The sequence below is a fragment of the Phyllobates terribilis genome, unplaced genomic scaffold (genome assembly GCF_046119375.1).
Source record: "Phyllobates terribilis strain yellow unplaced genomic scaffold, ASM4611937v1 Scaffold_10__3_contigs__length_209671492, whole genome shotgun sequence".
In the NCBI taxonomy this organism is placed as follows: Eukaryota; Metazoa; Chordata; class Amphibia; order Anura; family Dendrobatidae; genus Phyllobates; species Phyllobates terribilis.
This window is the reverse complement of record NW_027362770.1, coordinates 195188225-195207504: the sequence shown is the minus strand read 5'-3', so window position 1 is coordinate 195207504 and position 19280 is coordinate 195188225. Positions and strand designations below refer to the sequence as shown.

The 19280-nt window shown below is 44.0% G+C and overlaps 1 protein-coding gene across 1 annotated transcript in view; it reads right to left on the bottom strand.

Moving 5' to 3' along the window:
- LOC141164848 (zinc finger CCCH-type antiviral protein 1-like) overlaps positions 1–19280 on the bottom strand; it is a 97832-nt gene that overhangs the window by 70374 nt on the left and 8178 nt on the right. Inside the window, exon 2 of the mRNA XM_073650470.1 lies at positions 2321–2456. Within this exon, the coding sequence (XP_073506571.1) occupies positions 2321–2456 (136 nt within the window). The remainder of the gene's footprint in view (positions 1–2320; positions 2457–19280) is intronic.

Sequence of the window (19280 nt, the reverse complement as noted above, 5' to 3'; positions counted from 1 at the left end):
TAGGGGGAAGTATTATAGTAGTTATATTCTTGTACATAGGGGCAGTATTATAGTAGTTATATTCTTGCACATAGGGGCAGTATTATAGTAGTTATATTCTTGTACATAGGGGCAGTGTTATAGTAGTTATATTCTTGTACATAGGTGCAGTATTATAGTAGTTATATTCTTGTACATAGGGGCAGTATTATAGTAGTTATATTCTTGTACATAGGGAGCAGTATTATAGTAGTTATATTCTTGTACATAGGGGCAGTATTATAGTAGTTATATTCTTGTACATAGGGAGCAGTATTATAGTAGTTATATTCTTGTACATAGGGGCAGTATTATAGTAGTTATATTCTTGTACATAGGGAGCAGTATTATAGTAGTTATATTCTTGTACATAGGGGCAGTATTATAGTAGTTATATTCCTGTACATAGGGGCAGTATTATAGTAGTTATATTCTTGTACATAGGGGCAGTATTATAGTAGCTATATTCTTGCACATATGGGGCAGTATTATAGTAGTTATATTCTTGTACATAGGGGGCAGTGTTATAGTAGTTATATTCTTGTACATAGGTGCAGTATTATAGTAGTTATATTCTTGTACATAGGAGCAGTATTATAGTAGTTATATTCTTGTACATAGGGGGCAGTATTATAGTAGTTGTATTCTTGTACATAGGGGCAGTATTATAGTAGTTATATTCTTGTACATAGGGAGCAGCATTATAGTAGTTATATTCTTGTACATAGGGAGCAGTATTATAGTAGCTATATTCTTGTACATAGGGGGCAGTATTATAGTAGTTGTATTCTTGTACATAGGGGCAGTATTATAGTAGTTATATTCTTGTACATAGGGGGCAGTATTATAGTAGTTGTATTCTTGTACATAGGGGCAGTATTATAGTAGTTATATTCTTGTACATAGGGGGCAGTATTATAGTAGTTATATTCTTGTACATAGGAGCAGTATTATAGTAGTTATATTCTTGTACATAGGGGGCAGTATTATAGTAGTTGTATTCTTGTACATAGGGGCAGTATTATAGTAGTTATATTCTTGTACATAGGGAGCAGTATTATAGTAGTTATATTCTTGTACATAGGGAGCAGCATTATAGTAGTTATATTCTTGTACATAGGGGGCAGTATTATAGTAGTTATATTCTTGTACATAGGAGCAGTATTATAGTAGTTATTTTCCTGTACATAGGGGGCAGTATTATAGTACTTATATTCTTGTACATAGGAGCAGTATTATAGTAGTTATATTCTTGTACATAGGGGGCAGTATTATAGTAGTTGTATTCTTGTACATAGGGGCAGTATTATAGTAGTTATATTCTTGTACATAGGGGGCAGTATTATAGTAGTTATATTCTTGTACATAGGGGCAGTATTATAGTAGTTATATTCTTGTACATAGAGGGCAGTATTATAGTAGTTATATTCTTGTACATAGGAGCAGTATTATAGTAGTTATATTCCTGTACATAGGGGGCAGTATTATAGTAGTTATATTCTTGCACATAGGAGCAGTATTATAGTAGTTATTTTCCTGTACATAGGGGGCAGTATTATAGTACTTATATTCTTGTACATAGGAGCAGTATTATAGTAGTTATATTCTTGTACATAGGAGCAGTATTATAGTAGTTATATTCTTGTACATAGAGAGCAGTATTATAGTAGTTATATTCTTGTACATAGGGGGCAGTATTATAGTAGTTATATTCTTGTACATAGGGGCAGTATTATAGTAGTTATATTCTTGTACATAGGAGCAGTATTATTGTAGTTATATTCTTGTACATAGAGAGCAGTATTATAGTAGTTATATTCTTGTACATAGGAGCAGTATTATAGTAGTTATTTTCTTGTACATAGGGGCAGTATTATAGTAGTTATATTCTTGTACATAGGGGGCAGTATTATAGTAGCTATATTCTTGTACATAGGGGCAGTATTATAGTAGTTATATTCTTGTACATAGAGGGCAGTATTATAGTAGTTATATTCTTGTACATAGGGGCAGTATTATAGTAGTTATATTCTTGTACATAGAGGGCAGTATTATAGTAGTTATATTCTTGTACATAGGAGCAGTATTATAGTAGTTATATTCTTGTACATAGGGAGCAGTATTATAATAGTTATATTCTTGTACATAGGGGCAGTATTATAGTAGTTATATTCTTGTACATAGGGGCAGTATTATAGTAGTTATATTCTTGTACATAGGGGGCAGTATTATAGTAGTTATATTCTTGTATATAGGGGGCAGTAGTAGTAGTTACATATAATAGTGGTTCTGTTGTACTGACCTCAGGCTGTAACTGTTTGTCATTCTGAAGCAGAAGAACCTTTATCTCCTGTATATTAAGTCCACTGATTTCATTCACTTTTAAAACTGTCTGATTATAACATGATGAAATATCATGATGCAATTTGCAATGTGGCCTGAATAAAAGAAAATGCACATGAGAATACAGAGTAAAACTTGTTACCAAAAAGTGTTTATTTCTTGGAATCTTTCGGCAGCGCAGTTTAGGTTACTTTCCTGATGCAACAGAATAGACAATAATGACTAATACTAAATATGGCCACATGAATAAACCAGACTCAAGTTAGTAAGTAGCAATAAATTTATGGGGGGGAATCATGTGCTGCCTATGGACTCCAGGAAATGAAAATTTCAGGTCACAAATTTCCTGGACGTCCTACGACAGCACGGTATGGGAATTAATGACCAGGAAAGCAAAAAATAGAATTAGACTTACCGGTAATTCGGTTTGTAATAACCCACCACGACAGCACCAAAGGAGGATGTAACCCCACCGTAATAGGGACAGGAAATAGGAAGAGGTTTAAATAGCCCCCCGCCACATCCTCCCTCCAGTGTTATTACAAAGGACCACAAGAGTATAGATGCTTCACATTAATTGTTATTTCTACTGATCAAGCTGTCGTAGAAACAATAAGTGACATTAGGTCTAGTCTGTAGTGTTTGGAGAAAGTATGAATGGAGGACCATGTGGCAGCTCTGCAGATCCATTCGATGGATGCGCTGGCTTTTTCAGCCCAGGAGACAGATAATCGCCCTTGTAGAATGGGCCTTGAGTTTTGCTGGAGGAGGTAGATCCTGGATCTGGTAAGCCTCCGTAATCGCCCTCTTAATCCCATTGGCTATTGTGGATTTTGCTGCCTTCTTTCCTCTGTTTGGACCTGGTGTATGGACAAATAGGTTCTTGTCTTTCCTTCCTTCTTCTGTTTCCTGAAGATAGCGCAGTACTATTCTCCGAACGTCCAGAGTGTGGAATTCCATCTCTTTTTTGTCTTTTGGGTTGTCACAAAAAGATGGAAGGATTATCTCCTGAGATCTGTGGAAATTTGAGACCACCTTAGGTAGAAATGAAGGGTCAAGTTGGAAAATTAGACGATCTTCCAGGATTCTCAGGTAGGGTTCGTTGATCGAAAGGGCCTGTAGTTCACACACTCTTCTGGCTGTAGTTATTGCCACCAGGAAAGCTGTTTTCCAGGCCAGCCTGTCCAGTCTTATGGTTGATAAGGGCTCAAAGGGTGGAAGGGTTAACCCTTTCACAACAATGTTAAGGTCCCAGGGGGGAACCAGGTCTGTTACTCTAGGGTGGATGCGGGTGGCTGCTGTCATAAATCTTCTCACCCACTGATGTTCCGCTAGTCTTTGATCGAAGTAAGAACTTAACGCCGCTACCTGGACCTTAAGAGTACTAGGTCTGAGACCTTTGTCCAGGCCTTCTTGTAAAAAGTCTAGAATCTGAGCAAACATCAGCCCTATGAGGGTCTGGGCCAGTGGGTGCACACCACCTTAAGAAGGTTTTCCAGATCTTATGGTAAATGGTGTTCGTTACAGGTTTCCTGCTCTTCTGGAGAGTTTTGAGGACTTTCTCTGAGAGGCCTCTTGTCTTTAATATCAGGAATTCAGAAGTCAGGCAGTTAGGTGTAGTCTCTTGGGATCCGGATGGTGAATCGGTCCCTGGAGAAGGAGATCCTTGATGGGAGGAAGGATTAGAGGGCTCTCCACACTCAGACTGGTTAACGTTCCGAACCAACTCCTTTTTGGCCAGCGAGGGGCCACTAGGATTACTTTGGTCCCTTCGGTCCTTATCTTCTGTAAGGTTTTTGAAAGGATAGGTAGTGGGGGAAAGGCATATGCTAGTTTGAACTCCCATTTGTAAGCGAATGCGTCCACGCCCAGGCAAGGGCCATTTGGATCCAGGGAGAAATATTGAAGTACTTTCGGGTTCTGGTGTCCGGCGAAGAGATCTACCTCTGGATAGCCCCATCTCTCGACTAACATCTGGAAGACATCTGGGTTTAGACTCCACTCTCCTGGATGAATCTTTGTTCTGCTTAAGAAGTCGGCCTGGATATTGACTGAACCTTTGATACGAAGAGCCGACAAGGATAGAAGATGTTCTTCGGCCCAGGAGAATATTCTTGCTGAGATTGCTTTTAAGCTTTCGCATCTTGTGCCCCCTTGATGACGAAGGTGGGCTACCGTAGTGATATTGTCTGAAAATATCTGAATGTGAGATTTCTGGACCAGAGGCTCTGCTGCTCTGAGGACTTCCTCTACGGCCTTTAGTTCTCTAAAATTTGATGAGCGTTGTCTCACCTCTTTGGTCCATATACCCTGGAATAGCTCTTGGGAGACCATGGCTTCCCATCCCTTCTCGCTGGCATCCACCTTTATGGTTCCCAGCGGATTCTGGATCCATGGTACTTCTCTGTTGAGATTTTTTCCGTTCAGCCACCAGAATAGAGAGGTTCTTACTCATGGTGGTATAGGGATTCTCCTGTTCAGAGACCGTGGAGATCCGTTCCAATTCGTAAGGATGTGGGTCTATAATGTTCGGTTGTGCGCCTGAGCCCAGGCCACCATCTGAATACAGGTTGTCATAGACCCGAGGACCGACATGGCGTCTCTTAATGATACTGATCTTCTGCTCCTCAGGACAATGATTTTTGCTTTTATCATGACCTGTTTTTGTTTGGGCAGGAATGACATCTTGCTGTGGGAATCCAATAGTACTCCTAGAAATGTTTTTGTCATGGAGGGAACCATCTCTGATTTTTTCTGGTTCACTAACCAGCCCATAGGATCTGAGTGGTCAACTGTAGATGTTCTCGGAGTACTGGTACTGAGGGCCCGATTAATAACAGGTCGTCGAGGTATGGTACTATTGAAATGTTCTGACCCCTGTTATAAGCCATGACTTCTGCCATGACTTTTGTAAATTTTCACGGGGCTGATGAAATTCCAAATGGGAGAACATTGAATTGATAGTGGACTATTTGATCCCCTTGAGCCACTGCGAATCTTAGGAACCTCCTGTGAAGTGGATGTATGGGGATGTGGTAATATGCATCCTGGAGGTCGATTGTGGCCATGACATGGTCCTGTCCTATCAGAGGGACCGTCGACCTGATGGATTCCATCTTGAATTGTTGGTAGTGGATATACTGATTCAGTGGCCTTAGATTGATTATAACTCGGTGTGAGCCATTTGGTTTTTTTATTAGGAAGAGCCTGGAATAATGTCCTGTGCCTATCTCTCTTGTAGGAACCAGGGATATCACCCCTGAGGATAATAGGTCTGAAAGACCAGATATCAGGGTGGCCTGACGACTGAGAAGAGAGCGGTGTTAACCTTATCCTCTCTGGAGGATAGGAGGAGAAATTTATTTTTACTCCGAACTCGACAACCCTCAGGACCCATGGGTCTGAGCAGATTTCTTTCCACTGAGGGAGAAAATTCGAGATGCGGCCCCCGACTGTCCTGACGTCATGGTCTGTTCTGACGTTGATTTTGGGAGAGAAAAAGATTTTTGCCTCCTCTACCTTTTGGGTAGCTCCATCATCCTGTTTTGCCTTTACCCCTATATTGAGGGGTCTGCTCTTGGGAGGGATGAAAAGGCCTCTTCCTCACATTCCTAGGTTCCGGGAGGGCCTTCTTCTTGTCGGATGCCTTCTCTAGAAGATCATCTAGGGCTGGCCCGAACATGTATTTCCCTTTAAAGGGGATGGAACACAACTTCATTTTTGATGCCACGTCACCGTTCCAGGATTTCAACCATGGGGCCCTTCTTACAGAGTTTGATACCCCAGATGCTCTTGCCGCCACTCTCATGGATTCTGCAGAGGCGTCTGCTAAAAACCTCGTAGCCTTCTGTAGAAGTGGTAGGGATGCCAAGATGTCTTCTCTGAGGGTGCCTGAAACTAGGTGTTCCTCCAGTTGATCTAGCCAACGAGCCATTGATCGAGCTACGCCTGTAGAGACTACATTGGTGCTTAATAGTGTTGCCGAGGTCTCCCAGGATTTCCTGAGTAGTCCCTCCATTTTGCGTTCCAAGGGGTCTTTTAATTGAGAGGAATCTTTAGAGGGCAGTGTGGTTTTCTTTGCTACTCGTGCAATTTGGATATCCACTCTTGGGACTTCAGACCAGCATTCTGCCATCTCATTGTCCACAGGAAATCTATCTCTCTAGGGGTATTTAATCTCTTTTCTGGCGATTCCCACTCCTCTAAGACTAAGTCCCTAATACTCTGGTGTATAGGGAACACCAATTTTTTCCTGGAACGTAGCCCCCCAAACATCTGATCCTGTACTCTTTGGGGCACTTTTTCTTCCTTGACCTCCATAGTTCTCCTTACTGCCTTGAGGAGTTCCTCCAAACTATCAGATGTAAAATAATTTCTCTCTCGTTGGGTGTTATCAGGGGTTGGACTTAGTTCACCTTCCTCTGGAAGATCTTCCGAGATATATATCTCCTCTTGAGAGTCTTCCTCCCCTCCCTCTGGCGGGCTAATCTTCCTCTTTTGGGCTGCTGAGGGAGTAGATGTAGAACCCTGACTAGGTGAGGGCGTAGGGAGAGTGACCGAGGCTAAGGAGGATTTAAACTCCTGGCGTACAATCCCCTTTATCTCCTCCATTAAGGAAGGTTGTTCCTGCCTGATAATCTTCTCCGTACAGTCCTTGCATAGGGACTTTCTATGGGAGGACGATAGTTTTTTTGTACAAATGGGACATCAACGTGACAGTTTAACTTTTTCTCCAGATGCAGGTTCCTTGTCCCCCTACAAGAGAGAGGAGAAGGAGAGGGGAGCTATAATCACTATTTCCTGCATCTGGGAGATGGACTACCAGTGCCATACTTACTGGGACCGGACCGGCGCTGGGCTCTACAGATGCAGAGCGAGAAGCTTCAACAGACATGGTTTTGTCCTACCTGTAGATGTCTTCCTGTCCAGGGCTCCTTTTATGGGCGACCGGACCAGCGGTGTCCAGGTGAAGATTTCTGATCACCGGCAGCATTCCGCTCTTCTTCCCCCATAGTTTTTTGATGCGGTTCACAGTGTAACACAACTGCCGGAAGTGACGTCATCATCCACCGCCCGGCGTCACTTCCGGCGCCACGGCGTGCGCTCCACATCCGGGAGCCGGCATTGCGCGCATCCAGAGGGGGAGAGGAGGAGGAGATGGACCGGAGAGCTCAGAGAGGCCTCCAGTCAGAAGATCCTGCAGACCTTGCCCGAGAGCGCGGGCTGCAGGAGGGGGTTCCGAATCCGGAGGAGACGGGAGCAGCGCCCTGAGGAGGAGAGGTAAAGACCGCTCCATCCGCCGCTGCCTGGCTAGTAGCTTTGCCCCAGTGCCTGTCGGCGGCCCAGCACACCGGGGATGACCTCTTCATCCCTGATAGGGACAGGAAATAACACTGGAGGGAGGATGTGGGAGGGGCTATTTATACCTCTTCGTATTTCCTGTCCCTATTAGGGTGGGGTTACATCCTCCTGTGTGCTGTTGTGGGGGGTTATTAGAGAAATTAGGGGGAAACTAAGGCGCAGCTTTCTCTAGCATTCTTCACTCCATTGCCAAAGGCTGAGCTATCTGTCATGACTAAATGAATATAGTTGGATTCTGTAGTGGAGAAATTCATCCTTCTTAAATTCTGAGGACCATTGGAGGTAGGTTCGCACTGCCCTCTTACCATCTGGAAGATGCAGGTTGGGAAAGGCGTTCGCTAATTCTTTTTGTGAAAAAGTTGGAAGAATAAGTTCCTGGTTTATATTTCTAAATGAGGAAACTTTCTGGAGAAACCCTGGCATGGTGCGAAGAACCAAACAATCGCCCAAGTCTCAGAAATAGGGTTCTCTACAGGACAAGGCTTAAATCTGTAGAACTCCCTGCTCAGGAGATAGCCACTATAACCAAGGTTTTTCAGTAGAAAATTTTTAATCTAGTTTCTGATAGCGGTTCAAACTGAGAGTTCTCAAGGACCGCTAAAATAAGAGATTGATTCCACGAAGAACTGGTGGATAAAGTTATGAATGAAAAAGAAAACATTAAAGATTATTTTTTTTACTGTCCTAGAAAACTAACCAGTGGATGGTGGAAAAAATAGCAATGGAAGACCTTTCTCCAGACCTTGAAGAAATTGCAAAATAAAATAGAGAGAAATAGGATCTTGTGAAAACTGGCTACAAAAAAATATCCTCCAGATCCTGGGATATGTTCATCTAATCTCTCGTCTTCTAGAGTCCACTACTGTCCTCAAAACCTCCTCTGAGAATTCTTATCTTAGAGGAGGAGTGAATTCATCCTTCATGCAGACAAGTGAAGAAGTTCTAGATGGGTTGATGCCACCCTTTCTGGGTTAGAAGGTCTTTCCTCAAGGGCAGCTTCCAATATCTGTTTTTTGAGAGAAGCAATGCAAGAATCAGGCCCTGCAGGGCCAAAACAAAAGTATGACTATGGCCTTTGCTTTGTGTTCTCTTTGATTTTCCTTAAAGTTCTAGGAATCATTGGAATTGGGGGAAATGTACAAACAAAGATGTTCTTCTAGGACACTAACAGACTATCCAGGACTTCCGAATGATCTTGGTGATGAGGAGAAAAATTTAGACAAAATTTGTGCTGTTAGCTAATTGTTTGCAAAGACTTTCAGCCATTTTGGAACATTTATCTAATGTTATCGCTTTAGTATGGTTACAGTATTTGTTGCTCTTTGCTGCCATCTACTGGCCGTTGTTATAATACGTTGTTTATGTATTATTACTGTTCTACCCATAAGACCTTTCTGTTTGCAACTTCTATTTTTTCCTTCTCTTCCTTCTTGTATCAGTGCCATCTTGGACAACACATGCTGCGGGACTGGACAAAGGATTCTCACAACTAGGGACGTATTATAAGGCCTACATTTTAGGTTTATCTCTGATGTCCTTGTCTGACTTTACTGTAGACTTGACCGACTTGACCAGCTCATGGACATTCTCTTTATGAAAGAATAAATAGCCATTCCGAATTATGAAGTCAGAGTCTTCAGAGGAGTCCGAATCAGAAAGGTCTATGCCAGAAGAAGTGGCTGGGGACAGAGTATTTCTTCATGATTTACATTGCCTTCATTTGCCAGACTTGGCTTCATCAAACATATCCGAGCATTGGGAACGAAACCAGGAAAAAAGGAGGACATCTGGTGCCCAGGTTCCTAAATTTGTCCATCCCAATTACTGTTAGGAAACAACACCAATATAAGGTGGCATGCTAGAATATATATCTATATATTGGTGCAGACATGTATAATGATGTATATAAAATCCACTACATAGTGGCCTGATGAGTAAAGTGGAGATCGCCCTGTACTCACATTGGTGGACAGTGAGGCCATCTGTCTGGCAGAGTGTCGGCATCGTCTAAAGAGTAGAAGACCCACAAAATACTCAGACTCTATCAGATGGGACTTCCAGACATCAAAGACCTCCTGAGGATGGACTCGCCCAGAGGGAATAATTCATCCAGAAGTACGTCCCCATAATGGACCATGTCACCAGCCGCAGCCTTCCACTCGAGCCGTTGGCCAGTCCGAAATACGAAAACCATACACAGAAGGTATGATCACAGAAATGGCGGTCCAATTCTTGTCAGGAATCATTTTCATACAGAGGAGAAGGCATCTACTGCAAAGCTTCCCCACAAAGATCACTCCTAGCATCGGAAGGAGTAAACTAGATTAGAAATCCCTCACAAATAACAAAGAAAGTTTCCCAGAAAAAAGGCCCCGGAGGACGGACACAGGTTGTATCTTCATAGAATAGAAGAAATAAAAGCTTCAGTCTGTTTTATTCATGTGACCATACGTAGTATTGTTGTTGAGGGAGGGCATCAACGTCCCTTCACGGTTGACCAAGTGAGTGTCAAATTATTATATTGATTGCGCAATCCAACAGAAAACAAAACGGAGGCAATGCTCTGTATGGGAGGATTCAGAGAATCTCTAATCTCATTTATTTCTATTTACCATTTTATATTGTTTTGAGTATATCAATAGCCAATCACCTACAGACATACTACAGGCTTGAACCAATGTTAGTACAATTATTACGGAAATACACATATGGTCATATTATCGTTAGTTCGGTGCATGGTGGAAATTTACAAGGTTATACACATCCCGGCTCAGACCAGTTAGATAACAGGAGCAGAGTGTCTCGCAGAATGTTCTTGTGGGAAAAGGTTAGTGTGGGAAAGTTGCATGAGAAAAGAAGGAAAGAATGTATGTTATGCAAGGAGTATAATAACATGATTTTAAAGCAAGCAGACAAAATGGAGTTGCTATAGCATGAGTATCAATATGTCCTTTACATTGTCAAGGTAAAATATATATTATAGAAAATCAATTAGTGTCTTTTAATAGATTACCTAATCAGTGTGAATCAATATAGCGATGATGGAATAATCTATGTGTATGTATGTATGCAAATGTGTATATGCACATGGATTATGTTAATAGTTAATGAATATATAACTAACAGCTTCTGTTCTAATTTGTAGACACAAACAACTAAATGATTTCCTGGGAATGACGTTTGCATGTGCACGGCTGATAACAGAGAGATTCATGTCGAGTTGGCAAAGATGGCGCTGAGAGACAAACTCACCCCTCCCATCAGAATTCCTAAGGCGTTACTCAAACCAAGAGATACATGGATGGACAAATTGCAGCGTGCCGAGTTATCAGAAAGGAGCATTAAATTTTACTAATCCCACCTAGAAGGAGAATGCTATTTAACCCCATGTCTACTTAGCTTCTCTGCATGCACTCAGACATCTTTAATTTGGAGGAGAGCAGTTACCTAGTGTATCTTAAATTGGAGTAACCTTCACAAATGGTGCCGTGACTCCTTTTACCACAAAATATAGCTCTTCGGCGATGTACTGTCTTGAACCCCTCCACTCTGCTTCCTCTGTCAAGGGGGGACTGCCCTGAAGACTTAGGGGGGTCCTCAGAAGACCATGAATACCCTGATTCGAGTGACCATGATTGCTTTGAGGTCATGAAGGCAGAAACCTCTCACCTACCTACTGTCTCTGAGCAGCCACTGCCTGAAAGCGGATCTGATACTGTATACTGACGGGTCCAGATACGCAGATGAATATTGAACTTACCATACCGGATATGCGGTTATGTCCCCACCAACGGTTGTTTCTGCTGGACCACTGCCATCTTATATGTTAGCTCAAGAGGCCGAACTGTATGCTCTGACCGAAGCCTGCAAGTGCACAGAGAGTCGAGTGGCCAATACCAAAGCCTGCAAGTGCACAGAGAGTCGAGTGGCCAATATTTACATGGACTCGAGGTACGAATTCGGGATTGCCCACGACTTTGGCCTGATATGGGCCCTGAGGGGCTACAAGACAGCCAGTGGAGCTCCAATCCGGAAATGCAACGGCAGTGAGAAGTCTGCTAGAAGCTCTGACATTACCTAGGCAAGTGGCTGTGATCAAAATTAAGGCTCATGAGAAGCTAAATTCAGAGGAAGCCAAGGGCTGACATTACAGCAAAAGCAGCAGCTATCGAACCAATATTTCCAGAGGAAGCAGAGGTGTCGGGGGGTACGGAGGTGTTTGTGCTCGCCAGAAGTCAGAGACAACGAGGAGATGAGGAAGAAACGGGAATGAGAAAATTGGGGTTGGAAGATGAAGAGGAGCAAAGACTGGAAGAGAATCAGACACACAGGACTTAAGTGGACCGGCAGAATGCGGTAACGGAAGAAGGAAAACAAGGATTGAAAACAAGAAGTGATTGAAAGTGATCAAGGACCCGCCTTCACTGCAGAAGTTACCAAATCAATCTGGGAGATGATTGGGGCGGATTTGGGCCTGCATACTCCTTATCATCCTCAAAGTAACGGCAAAGTTGAAAGGATGAATGGCACTTTAAAAAACAAAATTCTTAAAGCCAGTAAAGAATTGTCACTTCCATGGCCGGAGGTGCTGCCTATTGCCCTATACTCAGTCCGAAATACCCCGAGACAACCCACAGTGCTCACACCATATGAGATCTTGCTTGGGGGGCCACCTAGAATGGGTCGATATTACCCACAGCAGCTTAGTTCAGCGAATGATAAGCTTGTGAATCTTGTTGTCGGACTTTCTAAAGAGTTAAAACTAACACATACTACAGTGTACTCTTCTATTCCAGACTCAGATCTAGAATCCTGCAGGTACTCACAGCATCCAGCCTGGAGATTTTGTCTGGATAAAGAACCCACACCCCTGATGTTCCTTTGTCTGACGACAGTAGCTGGGTGGAAGCCTTTGTTACGGTAACACGTGCATTTCAAGCAATTATTACTAAAGAGAATGATATTCCAGTTTTCTTGTACACTTCCTTGAATGTGGTGACATGAAGATTAGGATTAGACTGGAGGGCAAATGGACTGGGGAATGTGCCTTAACTAAAGCAATAATGTCTGTTTATCTTATATCTGGGTCCTGGGAATCAAAAAAGGAAATAGAGGCTGCGTTTGCAGGCACATACAGGGCCAAGAGAGAAGTTAACCCCAAAGGCAGTTTTGCCCCACATATATATATTGATGTTCTCGGAGTGCTTAGGGGGGTGCCAGACAAATTCAATGCCTGAGACCAAGTCAAGGCGGGATTTCAGTCCATAATACCCATAATAATCGTTAACAAGAACGTAGATTGGATAACTTACATATATTATAACCAACAAAGATTTGTCAATTACACCAAAGATGCCTTACAAGGGATAGCTGACCAACTAGCACCCACATCTACCATGGCTTTCCAAAACAGAATAGCTCTGGATATGTTACTTGCAGAGAAAGGAGGTGTATGCAAAATGACAGGTGAGCATTGTTGTACGTATATCCCAGACAATATCCACAGGGAAAGTTACTAAGGCTCTCAAAATCTATGAACAAACAGTGTATCTTAAATTGGTGTAACTTTCACAGTATTAGCAGTAGCATTGCAACCAGGAGGGGCAGAGAGTGCAGTTACCCTGGGCCCTGCACTCGGAGGGGCCCACCCTTAGCTATACTACCCTTAAATATATCGGCATGCGCTGCACGCTGATAGACCTGCGGTAGAGCGGGGAGACACGGACTCTCTGCACTACCGCTCTCTGTTCTGAAGACCGTGAGTCACTTTCAGCCTGCAGTCTACAGAACAGCAGATGATTTAGAGCCTGAAGCCACGGCGCACTCGCAGGACATCAGAGTCCCGGCACGGTGACGTCATCGCGCTGCGCTGACCCTCTGACATCCTATGCGTGCATCCGCGCTTTGCAGGAGGACTCTCTAGGATCCTGGATTAAATATTGGAATTGGCCCCTCATACATTGTAGAGGCATTACGATTCCACTCCTCAGTGTGCCTGGGATGTAGTTACTGACGACTCAGCCGTCCAATGTGATACAGGGGCATGCTGAAGCTGTCAGTACTTTGATTCACAGTTCAGTGACCAGACTGGTGCAGGGGCATGCTGAGCTAATGGCCGTCCAATCTGAGACTATGAGGCGCTGGCTGCCTCCAGGTGTTCATTGTCCCTGATGATTACCTTGCTACTTACCTGGGCTATTAGTCCCAGACCTCTGCCAGACGTAGCTTTAGCTAAGTGTGGTTGCTTTTCTTTGTGCCTTGTGTTTTGCTTGATGATCTTTCGTTGCCTAACCTTGGATCTCATTCTGACCATCTGTCTGTTTAACCCCTTTGTTCTGATCCGCTATCCTCTTGGTATTTTGACCTCATGTGAGAGGGAGATGTGTGGACATTGCTGTTTTTTCAGCCTCTGGCCACAAGAGGTCTCTGTTGCCTCTAAAAAGGGACTCTTTTGTGATTTTGCTGGTGTGTAAGTCAGCAAAAAAACAAGCAGGAGTGAGGAGAGGAAAGCGATTGTGGAGCTGCATCCTAAGAGCTTGGTGTGTGCTGCGTGCTGGGAGTGTAACAGAACTTTGACTGAAGGTGATGCCTTGCCTGTGACTTTGGCCAGGAAGAAGGAGTCACCTTGGGGGGGTGACTATGGTTGGATGCAGAGTTGGATTCCCCCCCAGGGCATCTGAGTGACGTGAAGGGCCCTCTTCTAGTCTGATAGACTGAAAACTGCACTACTGTGATAAGGTCAGGACTCTCTCCTCAGTCTCCCAGCTAAGTGCCCGATCAGACAGCTTCTTCAGAGAACAGTTAACGGCCAGTAAATACTGAGCTCAGGCACCACCACAGGGATCCTGGTGGATGCATGCATGCAAATAGCAGGAAGAGTTTGGTGCCAAACACAGGTTCTCAAAGACATTGGTTGTAGACAGGTTTGGGTGAACCTTAGCTAGAGACGCCCCCAAGTGGTGAGATTGTGTATAGTTAGAATAACATGATTGTAAACATAGAGAGTTGTTAAGTTTGTTAACTGTTGCGCTACACCACTGCACTTTGTGCACCCATCTGATTAGATCATTCCTCTGGGTAACACGCGGTTATCGCATTAGGCGGAACCACTGGGTAGGCAAATTATAGTTCTTCTGTTAGTACATCCTGGTCCTGTCGGTTGTGCAGCGCAAGGGTCCTAACTGTCTTGAGCTAGGTGTGTGTGAGGTTTATTGGTGTTCCTTTTTTGCATTGCCGGGGCAACCCAGTTCCTGTTCTTAGTTCTTACCCCAACAAATTGTCTGCTAGTATCCTTTGTCCTTGGCCCGCTGTATTCTGAGAGAGACCTCCTCGGTACACAGTCTACAGTCAGACACTATTTAGGACGTACCCTCCTGGCTTTTAACCTCGGACTTCTTGACTATCCTGACTCATGGCTTGTCTGCAAGAAGTGACTCAGCATCACTAGTGGCTAATATGGGAAGCCCTCAAAGTATGTTGGTCATTAGACTGTTTGGATACTACTGTGGGGCCATTATATAGAGTGGCAGCTAATGTGGGGGCCATTATACAGTTTGAGGGGTCTACTGTGGGGGCCCTTATAAAGTTTAGGAGCTATTGTGGGAGGCCATCAAAGTGTGGGGACCCTATCATTCAATGTAAGGGCCGTTTTACAGTGTGAGAGCTAATGGAGGGCCATTATAGAGTTTGGGGACTACTATTTGAGTCGTCATACAGTGTGAGTCCATTATACAGTTTGGGGACTACTGAGGGATCCATCATACTTTGGGGGGTTACTGTGGGAGCTATTATATTGTTCGGGAGCTAATATGAGGGCCATTATACAGTTTGGGGGCTTCTGTAGGGGCAATGATACAGTGTGAGGACTACTGTGGGAGTCATTATACTGTACTTTGAGGGAGCAGTGGGGACATCATACTGTGCATAGGGGAGTTGTGGGCTCTATACTGTTTATAGGGGAGGTATGGGCCCATTTTACAGTGTTAGGACTACTGTGAATCCATTGTACTGTGTATAGGTGAGCTGTGGGCTTACCATATTGTGTTTAAGGAAGCTGATGGCCCACCATACTATATATAAGGGAGCTGTGGCCCCACCGTACTGTGTATAGGGGAGCTGTAGGCCCACCGTACTGTGTATAGGGGAGCTTTGGGGGTATTTTACTGTGTATAAGTAAGCTGTGGGGACATTATACTGTGTATAAGGGAACTGTGAGCTCATCATACTGTGTATAGGGGAGCTGTTAGCCCATTATACTGTGTATAGAGGAGCTGTACATGGGGGGACTCAGAGGACATTATTACTGTAGATGGAGGGACTCTGGGGACATAATTACTGTAGATGGAGGGACTCTGGGGACATAATTACTGTAGATGGAAGGACTCTGGGGACATTATTAAATGTTAAGTGGGCACTTAACCATTATTGTTATAGGGGCAATCAGTATTGTGACCGTCAAAAGTGCACATGGGGTATTATTACTTTCTAAGGGCAATATGTGGCACTATTTTGTAGTGCACTTACACAGGGTATTAATATTTTCTAGGGGACAATTTTACCATCTAAAAAGAATTTTACTTTGTAAGGAGCACAGTGGTGGACATTAAGAATAGCAATGTTATTGTACCACACAGCAGGTGCAGTAATAGGGTGACATAGTCTTTCCCACACCTTGCATGACAGTAAGTGCAATACGAAGGGATGAGGGGAAGGGAGCCCAGACACTAGGGAAAGGGGGAGTGGAGACTTCCTAGGCTGATCTGATATCACCCTGTCTCCCTATCATCCCTATATTGGTTCCCTCACAGGAAAACCCTGTATTTCCCTAGACCTAGGCCCTGGCTATGGAAGGGGGGATGAGCACTAGTCAGTCTCCACTAACAACTAAAGACAAAGTGGACAGACACGGGGGAAAGTAACTTAGCTTGTGCCGACTTCAGAGAGATTACACAAACATCCTCTTAGCTCCAGAGAGGAAGTAAGCAGACTGCACTCGCTCCAAGCCTTCACAAGGGGTCATGTGAACATCACCGGTGTCTCCCTATTGCAAACTGAAAGTATTTAAACACCCAGGCCAGGGTGTTAATCAGCAAGAGGGGGGGCAGCCGCTGGGTCCTAGAGCGAGACAGATCTAAGAAGATGTCTGCAATGCCAAACGTAGAGATCTCCTGCAACCAACTGCAGGGCGACTGTCACATCTGACACACCCGTGACACATACAGCAGGATGAGGAGTTTGTGCAGGTTGGGAATAGATGGGGACGGTGCTGGAAATGTGAGAACTCAGACGTGTCTTTGTTGGAATCTCTGCAGACAAGTCCTGGCTGTACAAGTTGCCATGCCGGTCTGGACCAGATGGAAAAGATGGAAAAAATGAACAATTTCATCAGAGAGAACATCATCTGTAAGTCATCGATAATAGATAACAGAAGACCACATCCCAGACAGGGATGAGGAGTGTGGCGCCAGAGATCGCGGTATGCGTAGGTACTGAACGCATACCATGATCTCCGGTGACATAAGCACATATCTACCGGAGAAGAGTGCGGTGCCACTGTTCGGGCCGGAGGCCAGGGGAGAAACGTGGCGACGGAATCAGTAGCGCGCTATCCGGCGCCATTTTGTTGTATACACTCTGCACATTTGTCTTCAATAAAATGGATCTGGATATCGCGCTATGCAGGCGCTGATACCAGTGACATTTTAGTAAAATAACCCAGGCGACGCGCTGCAGGAGAGAGATGGAAAGGTGAGTAGAAGTGTTTTTTTTTTAAATTTCATTTATGGGTGGATGGGGGTGCATATACCAGGATGGGGGAGCATATACAAGGATGGGGAAGCATGGACCAGGATGGAATCACATAACTAGATGGGGGCGCAAATAACAGGATGGGGACCAGAATGGGGCAGCATATACCAGTATGGGGACGCAAATACCAGGATGGGGGAGCATATACCAGGATGGGGGAGCATATACCAGGATGGGGGACCGGGATGGTGAAGCATATACCAGGATGGGGGGCCAGGATGGGGGAGCATAAACCAGGATGGGAGAGCAGGATGACGGAGCATATACCAAGATGGGGGACCAGGATGGCGGAGCATATACCAGGATGGGGGACCAGGATGGGGAAGCATGGACCAGGATGGGGGCACAAATAACTAGATGAGGGCGCAAATAACATGATGGGGACCAGGATGGGGCAGCATATATCAGGATGGGGCAGCCTATACCAGGATGGGGGAGCATATACCAGGATGGGAGAGCATATACAAATAAAAATGCTCACCACCCGGGGGTAGAACGGGTTCAATAGCTAGTCTAACATACAGTGGATACAGAAAGTATTCAGACCCCTTTAAATTTTTCACTCTTTGTTTCATTGCAGCCATTTTGTAAATTCTAAAAAGTTAATTTTTTTCTCATTAAAGTACACTCTGCACCCCATCTGGACTGAAAAAACCCCAGAAATGTAGAAAATTTTGCAAATTTATTAAAAAAGAAAAACTGAAATATCACATGGTCATAAGTATTCAGCCCCTTTGCTCCGTATTGAGTAGAAGCCCCCTTTTGAGCTAGTGCAGCCATGAGTCTTCTTGGGAATGATGCAACAAGTTTTTCGCACCTGGATTTGGGGATCCTCTGCCATTCTTCCTTGCAGATCCTCTCCAGTTCCGTCAGGTTGGATGGTGAACGTTGGTGGACAGCCATTTTCGGGTCTCTCCAGAGATGGTCAATTGGGTTTAGGTCAGGGCTCTGGCTGGACCAGTCAAGAATGGTCACAGCGTTGTTCTGAAGCCACTCCTTTATTAGCTGTGTGCTTAGGGTCATTGTCTTGTTGGAAGGTGAACCTTCGGCCAAGTCTGAGGTCCAGAAGAGAGGAGCTCAGCCACAGTGATCTTGGCGTTCTTCTTTATCTCTCTCACCAAGGTTCTTCTCCCACGATTTCTCAGTTTGCTGGATCGCCAGGCCTAGGAAGACTTCTGGTGGTCCCAAACTTCTTCCATTTAAGGATTATGGAGGCCACTGTGCTCTTAGGAACCTTGAGTAATGCAGAAATTCTTTTGTAACCTTGGCCAGATCTGTGCCTTGCCACATTTCTGTCTCTGAGCTCCTTGGGCAGTTCCTTTGGGCTCATGATTCTCATTTGGTCTGACTTGCACTGTGAGCTGTGAGGTCTTATATAGACAGGTGTGTACCTTTCCAAATCAAGTCCTATCAGTTTAATTAAACACAGCTGGACTCCAATGAAGGAGTAGAACCATCTCAAGGAGGATCACAAGGAAATGGACAGCATGTGACTTAAATATGAGTGTCTGAGCAAAAGGTCTGAATACTTATAACCATGTGATATTTCAGTTTTTCTTTTTTAATAAATTTGCAAAAATTTCTACATTTCTGTTTTTTTTCAGTCAAGATGGGGAGCAGAGTGGACTTTAATGAGAAAAAAATGAACTTTTTAGAATTTACCAAATGGCTGCAATGAAACAAAGAGTGAAAAGGGGTCTGAATACTTTCTGTACCCACTGTATAACTGTACTGTAATCACTTTTATAGAC